A 15825-nucleotide genomic window follows, 5' to 3' on the forward strand; every position below is an offset into this window, starting at 1 on the left:
GGTAATGGTCAAAATCTTTATATAGTATTCTTATTTTGGAAGTATAGTGAGCCTAAAATCAAAATATCTTAAAATTATTATAAGAAATAACCAGTTTTTTATCATTATTATTTATTTATATAAGTGTTCATCACCATTTTTATATTTAAAATCTGTTGTTAAATCGTAATCAAATAGTAGTACTAAGACCATCTCCAACCATTCATCAAATCCATCATCAAATTCAAATTTGGTGAAAAAATTCTACTTTTTGTGCTCCAACAGTTTCACCAAAACAGTATCAAATTGAGAACGCCCCAAACTTTTCACCAAACTAAAGATCTCTAGCTCCTTTCACCAATTTACTATGTATAGCCGTTGGGTGTGGGCCTACCGGACGACCGACCGAATGTCCTACCGGATGATCACTTCAAGCAAAATTTTGTAAAAATTTTACACTAAGAGGTCGACCACCTTTGTATCTTTTTTTTAATCTTTTCCCCACTCTGTTTCTTGCTTGCTTTCTTCCTCGTTCTTTCACCTCCAAAAGCAGCAAACTCCGGCATTTTGAAGGACATGCTTAAAATAATTGGAGAGTCAAACACAGGAACATCATTCATAAGCTTCGGAAAGAAATCATTCCCTCTTCCTGCAAAGAAGCCTGGATACGAAATCCAATTTATTTATTCCCCTCTAATTGTTATTATTTATCTAATTTATTTATCATTTCTACCAAAATCCAAAATATTGCTACACACATATGAAGCAGTGATGAGAGCTTGCTCATGGAGGGGGGGAAAAAATTTCAGTACCTTGTCCGGTTGACCGGTTGGTCGTCTTGCCAGACGTCCTTGCCCTTTTGATACAAGTTACAATACACTCGTTGGAACAAATTATATCAGATTGAGGAAATCGTCATTTTTTTACTTAGATTTGATGAAAAAAATACTGAACCGTTGGAGATGATTTAATAGCAAATTATCAACGATGTCGTAGTTTTTTACAAAATCAACTAAATACTAGTGCTGCTAAAAATATAAAATTTACCCCAAAAAATTGATAAAATATGACAAAAAATCATATATTATCAACAATAATTAGATTTAGGGGTGGTTTGGGATGATATAAATAAATGCACTTTTTGAATTTTTATGAAATATGGGTTGTATATGGGTTGGGTTTGAAGTGATAAGATAGAGAAGTGATGTGACTTAAATATAGTGACTTTTTGACTTTTTTAAGACACCCCAAATAAGACCTTAATATCATTAAAATAAATAAATAAAATAATAATAATTATTATTAAAATAATTTCATCTTATCGTCGCATCACTAAATTCATATCATTTAAACAAAATTGAGGTAATAAAACTTGGTCGATCTAGCACCGCGCCAACAGAATTTGGGAACGGGCCCACAGACTCATTGCAAGGAGGAGTGGATTGGAAGATAACTCGAGAGATGATTGTACGATTAGTACCATTGCAGCGTCATTATTTAGTATTTTCAAAGTATGATTATGTGAAGTTTTATGAGATTTTAATTGGTAAATAGAGATAGGAGTTTATAATTTATGTTAGAATATGGAAATAATACAAAGGCTAAGTAATCGGTGATAAACTTGTAATGTGATTGCGTGATATTTCAAAATTATTAAAGGGTTGTTTGTGATGACCTAAATAAGTGTATTTTTTGTCTTTTTACGAAAAGATGTGTAAAAAAGTAGAGAAATGATGTAATAGAAAAAAATAAAAAAATAAAAAGATGAATTATTTTTGAGTTGCCAAACTTAGCCTAAATAATTTTTCACTATTGCATCTATATCATACAATAGTATATAATACGTACCCTCATGTATAGCTTTCATTCGTGGAATAAGTTAATTTTTTAATTATTTTAATTTGAAATTATAAAAAAAATATATATTTAAGATCACTAAGCACTAATAATGTGGCAGTGGGCTCCATCCACTGTCACAGCGTTGCTTTGTCTTTTTTTTTTTTTTTTGTGTGTCAACTCACTAGTGATATTTTAGAACATCACTTTTAATGATATGTATTATTATCATTAAAATAATTATAATTTAATATAATACTTTATTTTATTAATTTTTCAATTTATTTTATTTTTTGAAATGATTTTAACCCAAATTAACACGCCAAACGAAGCCACAAGTTTCAACTAGTGTGGCATTTATCCCCTGATTCCCCAATTGCTACGCATCCAATCCCCCTCCCCTTTCTTCTCCATACCTCATCACTTCACACAAACGCGCTCTCTCTCTCTCTCTCTCTCTCTCTCTCTACAATGTCTTATGTGCCTCCGCATCTGAGGAACTCGATCGCCACCAAAACCACCACAACCTCTTCAACTACAACCCTAGAACCTTCTACTACTACACCTACTACTACTGATCATTATCACAAGTTCAACTCTCATTCCTCCACCGCCAACGGCAACGTCAACAACTACTTAACCTCCTCCTTCTCCAATGCAGCTCGCCGGAGCTCCGTTCCCGACCACGTCCTCCCCCACTGGAAGCCCTCCGAACGCGTTCTCCGTCTCACTCCTGAACAGGTTCCATTCTTTTTTAGTAATTCTTTCGTTTCTCTTCAAGGATTTTGTTCCTCCAAGGTTTTGGTTGAATCGGTGCTTGGTCTTCAACTCGAGAAGATTCTGTTGTTTTAGTGTTCTGTTCAATGAAATTGCGCCTCCTGTGCTTTAATTGTTTCTTAGGGTTTTCAGGCACTTCATTCTCCGTTTTGATTACTGTGGAATATGTAGTAAAAGCGAATTGAAAGCGTCGAAGATTGTGATAAATCGATATTAGAATCTTTACAGTGTTCTTTTGTTTCTATTATAATCTTCTCTAACAGAATTGTTCACAACCAATTGCACATAGATATGGATTTTTTTGCATCACTGTCTAGCATTTGGATCCAAGAGAAAGTTGATGATGCTGTATTGTTTTTGATTGTAGAAAATGTGATATAAAATGAGTATAAATTTCGGTTTGAAGGAGATAATGAGTATCATGCATGATATGTGTTCTCAAGCAAGTATAGCTTTTTTGTAGCCTCGTTTGAGAAGAGGCTTTTTTTACTAACTTTTTGAATAAAATATGATGTTAAAAAAATTATAATGTTTGAGATGACTTTTTAATTTTTTACGAAAAAATGTGCAAAATGTAGGGAGAAAAGAGAATTTTTGACTTTTTGGTATAGGTTGTTGGCTTTTTTATTTTTTTAGTAACTTTTTGACTTTTAAGCTAAAAAAGTTATTTCCCAAACGAGTTGTTTTCTTTATGACTTTAGCATTAAAGTTCAGTGCTTTTTATATTTGTAGTAGTACTTTAATTGCTGTTTGCTTCTGTAGAGTCATTAGGGGAATCTTCAAAAAAAGTGATGAAATCGGTAGGGTAACCACCAAAACAAAACATTATTGAAGGGACTAAATATAAAATAGGTCGGATCCAAGCCTTGGGCCGGCCCAATCCATTAGACTCAAGTCCGGAGGAGCAGGATAAACAAGTGGGCTAGTCAGATTAGCCCAATTACATCATCAACAATCCACCCAAGTCCTCAAGCACTTGGGCCTAACCCGTAGTGGAAAGGTTAGTCTAGCCACGATGTTGGGTTGGGCCGAGCTGCGGGATCTGATCCTTGGGCCGAGCCTAAAAGAGGCCAAGCCTATACAAAGATATCCTACTGGGCCAGCCCATCTCTACAAGTAATCTCATAAGGGGCCAAGTTGAGGCACGACGGTACCACGCTAAAAGAACCCAACAGAGAAACGTAGAAACTGTGAGTACATGCACATGGTGGATGCCACCTCAACTGGTCCCTTCCCCCTAGAATCACGAAAACAGTTGATTGAGGGAATGTGACCTGTTATAAGCATGGTTACAATGAGTATTTACATCCCTTATTAACTACCAGATGGTTCCCCACCTTAAGCAATGCTAAAGGAAACTTTGCAGTACCAGAACTCCATGAAACCATCTTGGGCAACGAACAAGGAATTCTATATAAACTACACTGACTTCACACTGAAGTTAATTGATCTAAGCTAAACCATATTCACTTAAACACAATTCTCTACACCTAGAGAGTACCTCTCATCTTCTCCGATCACTCACTCCCACACTAGAGGGGCCATCCGGCCAACCCCGGCCGGGTAGCTCTAACGGTGCTTATTGTTGTAAGGTCTCGATTTCTGGATAGTCCAATCAAGTGCGGAGCTCCAATCCACAATCATCTAGTGCGGTATTCAGTACGCGCAACTGGTGTGGTGAACGTGGACTGTTTTGTCTTTGAGTTCTGCACTTGATTTCGGTGATGGGGATTGAGGACATCCCGCCTTCGGCATTGACCCCACAAACAGAGAAGACAAAGGATAAAGGCTTGGCACTCCCGATAGTCCTGGAAGAACAGATTGAAAACAAATACCGGACTCCGGAATCTGTTGAGCATTGACTGCTCTTCGCTAGAGGTTTTTCTCGTCATTTTCTACTAGAGAAGGATTACAAGGATCGAATCATTGATTGCATGGGAATGAAGATACAGGAACTGAAAGCACAACTCAAAAGGGTGATGGGCGACCCAACAGAGAAGAGGACTGACGCAGAGCCCTCTCGCTTGCGACAGAGGAGCCCATCTCGTGAACCACCAGTGAAGAAGGTTCCCAGAAATGAATCTAGATAGCAAAGCCAGCCAATCTGGGTACAAAGTGCGGGAGCGAGCAGCCACACCCGTGGTTCACGCCGGAGAAGGGTTAAAAGGCAAAAAACAGCTAGCCAGCAGACAGAATATCCTCCTCAGGATCTCTGTACTTGGTTGATTGGCAACAGATAAAATGAGCAATGGTGAGATCTTGACCGTACTATCCATTAGAGAGAGCACCAAGCATTGGATCGGCTCGTCTCCTCTCCATTCTCCCCAGAAATCGAAGCGATGAGACCTCCCAAGAAATTTACTCCACCAAAATTCACGTCATACGATGGGAAATCAGACCCACAGACACATATCAACCATTATCGGCAGATGATGTCCTTATGGAGCCGAGACGAGGCACTGATGTGCAAAGTCTTTCTGTCCAGCTTGGGAGAATCTGGACTTCGATGGTTCGATCGTCTCTCCACTGGATCGATTTACGACTGGAAGCAGCTCTATGAAGAGTTCATGGCCAGATTCATCTCCAACACTAAGATCCCAAAAGAGCCAGATACACTGTTCGGTCTCCGAAAGGAACAGGAGGACATGCTGCATAATTATGCTAGAAGGTATTGGGAAGAGTATAATAATCTGGAAGAAAACGTTTGTAGTGAACAGATGGCTGTAATGTCTTTTAAACACGGTCTGTGTCCGGAAAGTAAGCTAAGACAGTCACTTACCAAGCGCCCAGCCACAGCACTGAAGGACTTGCATGCCAGGATTGAGTTGTACGCTCGCCTCAAAGATGATCAGATCCCCATCGAGGTAGCATCAACTGAACAAACAACTTGGCACAAAAAAAGAGTGGATCGGGGGAAACACCGAGGACTCACAGTGAAGGAAGTAGACAAGTCTAAATCCCATGAAGCAGTTGTGACAATATTCAAGGAACCAATCTATTGCATTAGGGAAAAGATCAAGAGAGAGACATTCTTTACTTGGCCGCCAAAAATGTTGGGAGATCCAGCTCGGCGTAATCAGAAGCTCAGATGCACCTATCACCAAGATAGGGGGTATATGACTCAGAATTGCAAAGCATTGAAGCAACACCTGGAAGACTTGGTAGCTGCTGGACACCTCTAAGACTACATTGATCAGGATAAAGTGGTGACCGAGCAAGGGAACCCTCTACCGGAACTGAACATTGAGCATCCTCCTCGGTTGGTAATAAATGTAATCCATGGAACAACCAGCCGCGAGCACGAGGAGGCACTTCAAGAAGAAATTGCCAAAGCTGTGTAGATTCAACAAGTCATGTCAGTAGGGCCGCGCCGAAAAAGGTATGTACAGTACCTAAGCCCTCATTGTGCACTGTTTCATTTACTAGAAAGGATTTAGAAGGTATTCAACACCTATATATTGATGCACTGATTATAACTGTGGAAATTGGGAAACGATTTGACGTAAAACAAGTCCTGGTAGATCAGGGTAGTGCAGCAAATATATTGTATTACAACTTCTTCAGGAAGCTCGGTCTCTCTGAGCAGAACCTCACCTCAGCGGCAACTCCATTGGTCGGGTTTAATTCACAGCCTGAATGGCCACTTGGCAAGATAGTGTTGCCAGTTGTGGCTGGGACAAAGACCCTGCAGATAGAATTCCTAGTTATTAATACGCCTTCTCCTTACAATGCCATACTTGGTCGTCCTTGGATTCATCAAATGGAAGCAGTCCCCTCAACCTACCACCAGCTCATCCGCTTCCCAACGGAACACGGAGTAGAGCAGATCTCAAGGGATCAAGTTGCATCAAAACATTACTTCATGGCAGCTATGAAGGCTAAACAACTCTGCAATCGGGTACATACAGTTGAAGTAGCCGAACAATCAGTCTTTGAGGATGTCGGAGGAACCCCAGTGGAAAAGATAATAGAGGATTTGGAGAAAGTCCTAGTAAAGGAAGATGACCCAGAAAAGTATTTCCTTATCGGTACCTCGCTAGGCGCTGATGAGAAACTTCAGCTGTTGGATTTGCTGAGGGAAAATATGAAGGTATTTGCATGGTCAGCATATGATACTCCAGGGTTGAGTCCAGATTTTGCTTGCCATAAACTCAACATCATCCCTTCTGCTCAGCCCATTGTGCAGAAAAGCCGAAGATCCTCGGTTGAGCACACCAAAGCAGTAATTGTCGAGGTCGACAAGCTCCTAGCATCAAGGGCGATTCGAAAAGTTTAGTACCCACAATGGCTGTCCATCACAGTTATAGTAAAAAAGAATGACGGAAAATGGAGTCTATGTTGACTTCACTTGCCTTAACAGAGCTTGTCCCAAGGATAGCTTTCCTTTGCCTCGCATTGATCAACTGGTAGACTCAACAGCGGGACATGAGCGTATGAGCTTTCTGGACGCTTATAGCGGCTATTACCAGATACCACAGTTTGGCCCAGATCAAGAGAAAACAACATTTATTACTCCAAAAGGCATTTATTGCTACAAAGTAATGCCATTCGGCCTCAAGAATGCCAGGGCAACCTACCAGTGAATGATCACTCGAATGTTCAAGGATCAGCTCAGAAGAACCATGGAAGCTTTACATAGATGATATGGTAGTAAAATGCAAGCTCGCTACAAACCACCTTACAAACCTGAGAGAAATTTTTAATATCCTGAAAAACCATCAACTTCGCCTTAATGCCTCGAAATGCGCTTTCGGGGTAGGAACAGGGAAGTTCTTAGGGTACATGGTGACTCACAGAGGACACAAGGCAAATTCGGATCAAATCAAAATAATACAAGAGCTCGAAGTGCCAACAAAGGCTAAAGAGCTACAGAAGCTGGCTAGAATGGCAGCCACCCTGAATTGATTCATCAGCAAGTCTCCAGATCGAACGAAGCCCTTCTTTTAGCTACTAAGGAAAAAGGCTACATACGAGTGGGGTCTTGAATGTACCGAAGCATTGCAAGGCCTCAAAAATTATCTCAGTACACCACCTCTCTTGTCTACTCCAGAATCGGGGAAAGAACTGTAACTGCATCTTGCAGTCTCAAATCACGCCGTAAGTGCAATATTGATTCAAGAGGTTGAAAAGGAATAGAGGCCAATATACTACATTAGCAAGACTCTACTAGATGCTGAGACAGTGAGACATGATACCTACCCTTGGAGAAGCTAGTTTACGCACTACTCATCGCCTCAAGAAAGCTGCAACATTACTTTCAAGGTCACACCATCAATGTCCTCACTGAATTCCCCCTTAGTTTTGTCTTCAGCCGAGCTGATTTCTTCGACCGAACAGCGAAATGGGCGGTTGAACTTGGTGAGTTTGACATTCGATATCAACCCAAAACAACAATCAAGGCCCAGGTCTTGGCGGATTTCGTCGTCGAATTCGCTTCTGCCCAGAGCACCGAGCACGAAAACTCTAGCTCGGTAGAGGTGCCACGCATTACCGAACTAGGAAAGCAATGCGCTTCAAAAGCATGGAAACTCTTTATTGGTAACATTTGGTAGCTCTACGTCGACGGATCATCCAATAACCGAGGCTCGGGGGCAGGGGTAGTACTTATATCACCAGAATGATTTATCTGGGAGCAAGCTCTTAGGCTTGGTTGGAAGGCTTCTAACAATGAAACGGAATACGAAGCACTGTTAGCCGGTTTACGCAGTGCCGAACACTTCAGTGCAGAGCAACTTCTAGTTTTCAACGATTCTCAATTGGTTGTTAACCAACTCACTGGGTCTATGAAACACGAGACGAAAGAATGGCCATGTATGTAGACAAGGCTAAGGATCTACTTAAAAAATTTCAATCCATACAAGTGGAACGAATCAGTTGGGACAGAAACAGCCACGCTGATGCTCTGGCCTGCCTCGGCTCATCAGTAGATGCCAAAGATGCTAGAAAAGCTTGGGTTGAGTTTGTGCCAGAACCAAGCATTGTATCTCCAGTCCTCTGCAATAACCTAGAGCTAAGCTGGATGGATCTAATACTTGTTTTTCTGAAATCTGGCACTCTTCCCGAAGACAAGAAGGAAGTCAACAAAATTCGACGTAGATTAGCTCGGTTCTGGATCTCACCATCTAGGAAGCTATACCGAGGCTCCTATCTCGGTCCTTGTCTGTTGTGTGTGCATCCAAATCAAGTCGAAAATGTTCTTTACGAAATTCACAATGGGATTTGTGGATACCACGTTGCTGGAAGGTCATTGGCGCACCGAGCCCTCACTTACGAGTACTGATGGCCATGGATGCAGCAAGATGCACAACAGTACGTTCAAAAGTGTGACAAATGTCAGATATTTGCCCCATTAATTCATCAACCAGCCAAAACTCTTACTTCACTTACCAGCCCGTGGCCCTTTGCCCAGTGGGGCCTGGATATTGTTGGACCTTTGGCATGGGGCACTGGGAACAGACTATTATTCATTGCTGCAACTGATTATTTCACCAAGTGGGTTGAAGTTGAAGCACTGGCAAGCATCAAAGAAGCAAACATAAAGTGGTTTGTCATGAGGAACGTCGTGGTCCATTTCAACACCGTACTCCCTAACTTATGAAATGGAGGCTGTTATCCCACTCTAAGTAGGTCTCCCAACCCTTCGATCGGAGCTGTTTGAAAGTGCAAGTAATGAGGAAGCTATTGCACAAGCACTGGATATGACAGAGGGCCAAAGAGAAGCAGCATTGATCAGACTTGTAGCATATCAGCAGTAGCTCATCAAGAGTTTTAACCAAAAAGTTTTCCCAAGGCAGTTCGCACCTGGAGAACTGGTTTTGAGAAAAGTTATAGATCATAAAAGGGTGCTTGGCGAATGAAAATTAGGACCTAACTGGGAAGGTCCATAAGAGGTTACAATCGTTACTGGAAACGGAGCATACTACTTGGAGGATATCAGGGGCAAAGCCATATCTCGGCCTTGGAATGTAGCAAATCTCAAAAAATACTATCAATAGACTCAACCTCACATTTATCTCTCAAGTGTAAAAGCATCTTTCTTTCACTTAATGAGAATGCCTCCCTATTTCTTTGAACTTTTGTTTCCAAGTACTTGTACACGCTTTGTGGTCAGGACAGGTTATTACTTAACTTGGACTTTTCAACTTAAGCCCAAGGGGCATATTTCAAAATAAACGAAATTAGCTTTGGTGTTTACCAAACGGAATTAGTTTTGGTGTCTACCAAACGGAATTAGCTTTAGTGTTACACCAAACAGAATTAGCTTTGGTGTCTACCAAACGGAATTAGCTTTGGTGTTTACCAAACGGAATTAGCTTTGGTGTTTACCAAACAGATTTAGCTTTGGTTTTAACCACACGGAAAAAGTTTTGGCACGACTGAATGGAATTTAGTTTTGATTTGCACTCAGACATGCCAAGTGGGATTGCTTGGTGGAGTTATGTTTGGCCACCAAAATGGACCTTAGCCAAATGGAACTGTTTGGTGGAAACTGCCCTAACAAATTTTTTAACTCTTTTTCTTGGCAATCACAGAATTTCTTAAGTATCATCACATCAACACCCCAATACTGCTACACTCCAAAGAAAGTTGGCACAGATTTGGGTAAACCCTTCAACGATCACACTTTCAACAATAGTTTTACTCAGCTCCAGGCAGGGGCAAACAATTGTTTTCTTGGCACCAACCTGGATCTGAGTATGACATCTTTCCTCTACATCTATTTGTCCCATTCAATGGCAATTATACAATCAACATCAACATCAACTTAAGCAGTTCTCCCAGAGAGCGGGTTCTTCAGTACCAATCTTACTTAGCTCCAGGTGCGGGCAAACAATTGTTTTTTCTTAAAAGTCAACTTGGACGTAAGTAAGTTACTCTCATTCAAATTACAACAATCAGTGCAACCATGAAAACCGAGCATCTATTCGGCCCCCTGGACCTAATAGTGCTCGGTCAGGGGCAAATAGTATGAACAAATGCAAGTATGAAAACAAAACATATCCGACTGCAATGTTAGAAGTGAAATTCTTTCAAAGGCACAGCTATCCCCACGAAATAGTAGCAAGAAGAATGAGAAATTGTCTTGACCAACCTAAGGGGGCAACTCATCAGGAAGACCGAGCCCTAGTATAGCAGAAAAATGAAAACAAAGGAGAGAGAAAAAGCAAAAAACTTCAAGTCATCCCAAAAGTAACTTCAACTTTCCTCAACAAGAGGAACTTCAAGAGTAGCATCCACAATCTTATCCGGGCCATCTTGGGAAGGAAAAGTAGAGGTAGCTCCAACTTCTTGAGAAGTAGAAGTTTCCTTAACCATATCTCCTACAGCTTCAGTTTCTAGGGTTTCAACCTCTTCAACGTTCACTGTCTCATTGGCAGTATCGCTCTCCAGAGTCTTGGTTACAGAATTAGTTCCTGAGGAAGTCTTAGCTGGAAGAATGGCAGGGGTAGCAATAGTCTTCGGACCTAAGGACCTTGAGGGAACAGGAACATCTTGAAACAAAGGAGACCCTTCAGGAATCTGAGCAGCGGCCAGAGCACTTGTCCAACCCTTCAGAAAAGCTAGTCCCGCAACACCAGCACTTCTTCTTTGTAAGCAGCCCTAGCTTCATCCCAACCTTGCTGCCAATACTTACTCTCCAAAGCAGAACGTTTAGCGGCCATCACCACAATAACAGCCTCCAGCTCTGCCACCTTCCCTTTAAGTTGGGCCTGTACCCCAATGGCAGCTTCTTTGGACTTCTCAGCCAAGGTAATAACCTTGCTCAGACGGAATACCTCCCTCTCAGCAGTCCTGCGTCCCTTCTTCTCGGCTTACAAATTCACTGTTAGTCATTCGGCATTCAAAACAAGGCAAAAAACATAGAAATACTAGGAGGAAGGACTCAGACCTGGGTAGCCATCCTTTTGGCCCGTTTGTTTTCAGAAGTAGAATGGAGGGGATTGATAGTGAGGAGATTAATAGTGAGGAGATTGAGTAAAATTATATTTGTTTTGATGATAGTTATTGGTGTAGGGATTGTTAAATTATTTTTATATAAAATAATAAAACAAATAAAAGAAATACAAAAACATTAAACATTAATGTTTTAAAAAAAAATGCTCAACGTGTAAAAAATTTAAAAAAAATAAAAATAAAATAAAAAAAAATTTAGAAAAAAATAAAATAATGATTTTTACTTAACAAAAAATTAAATATTAATGTTCAAAAAAAAAAAATGCCTGACATGTAAAAAATAAAATAAAAAAAAAAAAATTTCTAGTCCGCTGGACTATTTTTCTAATACCAAGTCCTGGAGACTCATCCGAATCCCATCTGCAAGGCCTATCCTAAGCCCTTTGGCTTAGCAGTCCCTTCCTCAACTCTGTAAACAAACAATACATTAAATAGGGCTCACAACTATTCTAATCCCAATCCCCCTCTCATACCCCAAAACAAACGCGGCCTTTGGGACATCCGTTCAGATTGGAACTCAGTCCTAACAGGAAACTCCCAATTACCACCGACTTGTAGAAAATCGTCATTAAGTTTGTCCGAATCAGGTAAGCCAATTACAAGATGACAATCGGCCGAGCAAACACGGAGATAATAAGTATTGTGATCCTTGTTGTGTGAAGGGGTATAGCAACCCAAAATGTCCCAGATGTCCAAGCTCAAACCCAACTGCCTGTTAAGAGCGGAGATGCCACAGACAACTCGTAAAAAATTGACTGACACCTGCATAGGGGTAAGCTGAACTTGGTGCAGGAAGCGGTGCTCCAAAGGATCAAGGGGAAATCGGATCCCTCCTTCAACAATGGCTGCGACTGGGAAAGCAACGATACTTCTGGTGCCCATGCGCTTGGCGTCAACCTTCGCCAACGAAAGGGTCACATCGTCGGGGATACCATAGTCTCAGTGAAACATGGCCATTGCCTCAGGGGTATCAACTAACGACCGGAATTTCCCCATTAACCAGACCTAATAGGACAAAGACAAAACTTAAACTGAGCGAAGAATAGAACCAGACGCCGAAAACAATGGCACAAGGGCCAAAGAGGGCGATCAAGATAGAAAAGAACAAGAAAAGATAAATTTCAGGGGAGCTTAAAGAGATTAAAATAGCAGCGACAAATAGGGAACCTTGAAACGAGAACGAGAAGGGCAACGGAACGTCTGGGCAGAGCACCGTCGAGACCAACTCAAAGGGACGGCGAGGGTTCTGGACTCTCTAAAAGTTTAGAGATAGATGAAAGGGTTTGGATTGATAACCCTAGAGCATTTATTGCACTCAGCCGACGTGAAGGTACATAAATCACGACCATCAGTATGGAATTGGCGCACTATCTCTGTGCACTAGTACCACGCCGCCACGTGTCACCATGAAAGGACACATGCAGGGGGCGTGTGTTAGGATTGAACCGTCACCAAGGCCGAACTAGGGCAGATCCGAAGCGACGCGACGCTTGGAGTACAGAGCAATAGCTCCCCCCAAGGGGAACTTTAGCGCGAGCTAGGGAGCAAATAAAGGGACTAAATATAAAATGAGTCGGATCCAAGTCTTGGGCTGGCCCAATCCATTAGACTCAAGTCCTGAGGAGCAGGATAAACAAATGGGCCAGTTAGATTAGTCCAATTACATCATCAACAATCCACCCAAGTCCTCAAGCACTTGGGCCTAACCCGTAGTGGAAAGGTCAGTCCAGCCACGATGCTGGGCTGGGCCGAGCTGCGGGATTTGATCCTTGGACTGAGCCCAAAAGGGGCTGAGCCCATACAAAGATATCCTACTGGGCTAGCCCATCTCTACAAGCAATCTCATAGGGGGCCGAGCCGAGGCACGACGGTACCGAGCTAAAAGAACCCAACAGAGAAACGTGGAAGCTGTGAATGCATGCACATGGAGGATGCCACCTCAGCTGGTCCCCTCCCCCTAGAATCATGGAAACAGTTGATCGAGGGAATGTGACTTGTTACAAGCATGGTTGTAATGAGTATTTACACCCTTGTTAACTACCAGATGGTCCCCCACCTTGAGCAATGCTAAAGGAAACTTTGCAGCACCAGAGCTCCATGAAACCATCTTGGGCAACAAGCAAGGAATTCTATGTAAACTACACTGACTTCACACTGAAGGTAGCTGATCTAAGCTAAACCATATTCACTTAAACACACAACTCTCTGCACTTAGAGAGTACCTCTCATCTTCTTCGATCACTCACTCCCACACAGGAGGGGTTATCCGGCCAACCCCGGCCGAGTAGCTCTAACAGTGCTTATTGCTATAGGGTCTCGATTCCTGGATAGTCCAATCAAGTGCGGAGCTCCGATCCATAATCATCTAGTGCGGTATTCAGTACGCACAATTATCCTCTAATATTTTTACTACTTTGTTTCTAGTTCATATTTGGTCAAAGTCAACATTTAAAATATTGAATTTGCTAGCTTGCTAAGAAGCATGGACACTTCTACGAAGGAAGCGTGTTGTGACTCTTTGGACACTCTTAAAAACATGTCCTAACACTTTTTCAACATGTTTTGATTAAAAAATCAAATTCATATCAGTGGCAACACTTTGGTGACGCTTTTTGAACCCTCCAAATATGTCCCATATGATGAATTCCTTCATTATAACAATGTTTTCCGTTCTTCATGATATTGCTTATGCATTCTAAATATGCTTAGAAACATTTATAAGATAAATACATTACGTGTAATACAATGTTATATAGTTGTTTTGCATTGGTTAGAATGTAATTGTTATGTAATCGATATCTTGATGTTTAATTTTATGAAATATATAGTTTTTTAATATAAAAAAATGTGTTATGTTACATTTTGTTTTATTATCTTTGAATAAATTATTCATATATATAACGTATAACAAAATTTTAAAATTACAAATCTTTAATGTGTCCCAAGCGTGTTGTGTCCTGCATTTTTTTAAAATCGGCATGTCAGTGTCGTGTTGGTATTGTGTTGCATGTCTTTGTTTGTGCTACTTAGCTAATTTGTATTAGTCCTATTGTAGTATATGAATTTGTGTACTTTGTTTTTAGTTTCGGGGTGCTGACATTTTGGTCATAATCGACATTTAAAATATCCAACTGGCTAACTAGAATTAGTTATCTTGACCTTTTAACATTTATCTGCAGATTGAAGAGGTCCGGCTACGGCTTAACGTTGATGTTGATGTAGCTTCAGAATCCTCTCCTGCACCAGCACCAATTGAATCCTTTACAGACATGGTAATCTTATGTGTTTTAAAAACGACATCCACTTTCAATTGGAAAATTAATTTGTTCGAGATGGATTTTGATGGTGTATTCTGTATTTGTTTTCAGTGCTTGCACCCAAGCATCATGAAGGATATTGCCTTTCATGAATACAGTACGCCCACTTCTATTCAGGCTCAAGCCATGCCGGTTGCTCTAAGTGGAAGGGATCTTATGGGTTGTGCAGAAACTGGTAGTGGAAAAACTGCTGCATTCACCATTCCGATGATACAGGTCTTTTGCATGATTTTTTATATGCTTATGGACCTTATATTTCTTCTCAATAAAAAGAACCATTGGTTTGAACAATTAGTTCACAACTAGTGATATTATACTATAGGATGTTACTTTTTCCTCTTCTGTTGCAGCATTGCTTAGTTCAACCTCCTATTCACCGTGGTGACGGGCCTTTGGCATTGGTATTGGCTCCAACGAGAGAACTTGCCCAACAAATAGAGAAAGAGGTGTGATAATATTTTCTCTAGTTTCTGAATATTGAATATTGACATTGTCATCGTGTCTGTTTTAGGCTTTTAGCCTTGTCATAGGACAATTGCACTTTTATGTAATTTCCAAAAGATTATGTGACAATGTATGATGTTCGAATTTTTGGTTTTGACATATGGAATATGTACATTCCAATTCTACCTGCTTTTGGCTCTCATTGCTGCTTTTTGAAATTTTGTTCAGGCATCATAGAATGTTGTGACTTTGGTTCATTATATTCTATTGTTTTTGTTTTTCTTTCCATACTTCATTCTTCTAATTTTTTCAAATCTTGATTTGACAACTTTGCATATATCAATCATACATATTATAAAAATAAAATAAATAAATAAAAAACAATAATCATACACCAAACACGCCCTTTCTGTTTTTGTACAGGGTAAGATAACTTTCACTGGGAAGGAGGGTTGTTGTGTTCTCTTTTAGAAAATTAGTTTACAAATAATTTTGGATACATTGGTATACTGAAAAC

At 40.7% G+C, this 15825-nt stretch overlaps 1 protein-coding gene across 1 annotated transcript in view; it reads left to right on the forward strand.

The window, feature by feature from the left end:
- Window positions 1–2141: 2141 nt before the first annotated feature.
- LOC114279394 (DEAD-box ATP-dependent RNA helicase 20) overlaps window positions 2142–15825 on the forward strand; it is a 28654-nt gene continuing 14970 nt past the window's right edge. The window contains exons 1-4 of the mRNA XM_028221623.2: window positions 2142–2556; window positions 14727–14819; window positions 14916–15080; window positions 15215–15310. Of these exons, the coding sequence (XP_028077424.2) occupies window positions 2287–2556; window positions 14727–14819; window positions 14916–15080; window positions 15215–15310 (624 nt within the window). The 5' untranslated portion in view covers window positions 2142–2286. The remainder of the gene's footprint in view (window positions 2557–14726; window positions 14820–14915; window positions 15081–15214; window positions 15311–15825) is intronic.

This window comes from Camellia sinensis, chromosome 3 (assembly GCF_055761805.1).
Source record: "Camellia sinensis isolate YWXY chromosome 3, ASM5576180v1, whole genome shotgun sequence".
In the NCBI taxonomy this organism is placed as follows: domain Eukaryota; kingdom Viridiplantae; phylum Streptophyta; class Magnoliopsida; order Ericales; family Theaceae; genus Camellia; species Camellia sinensis.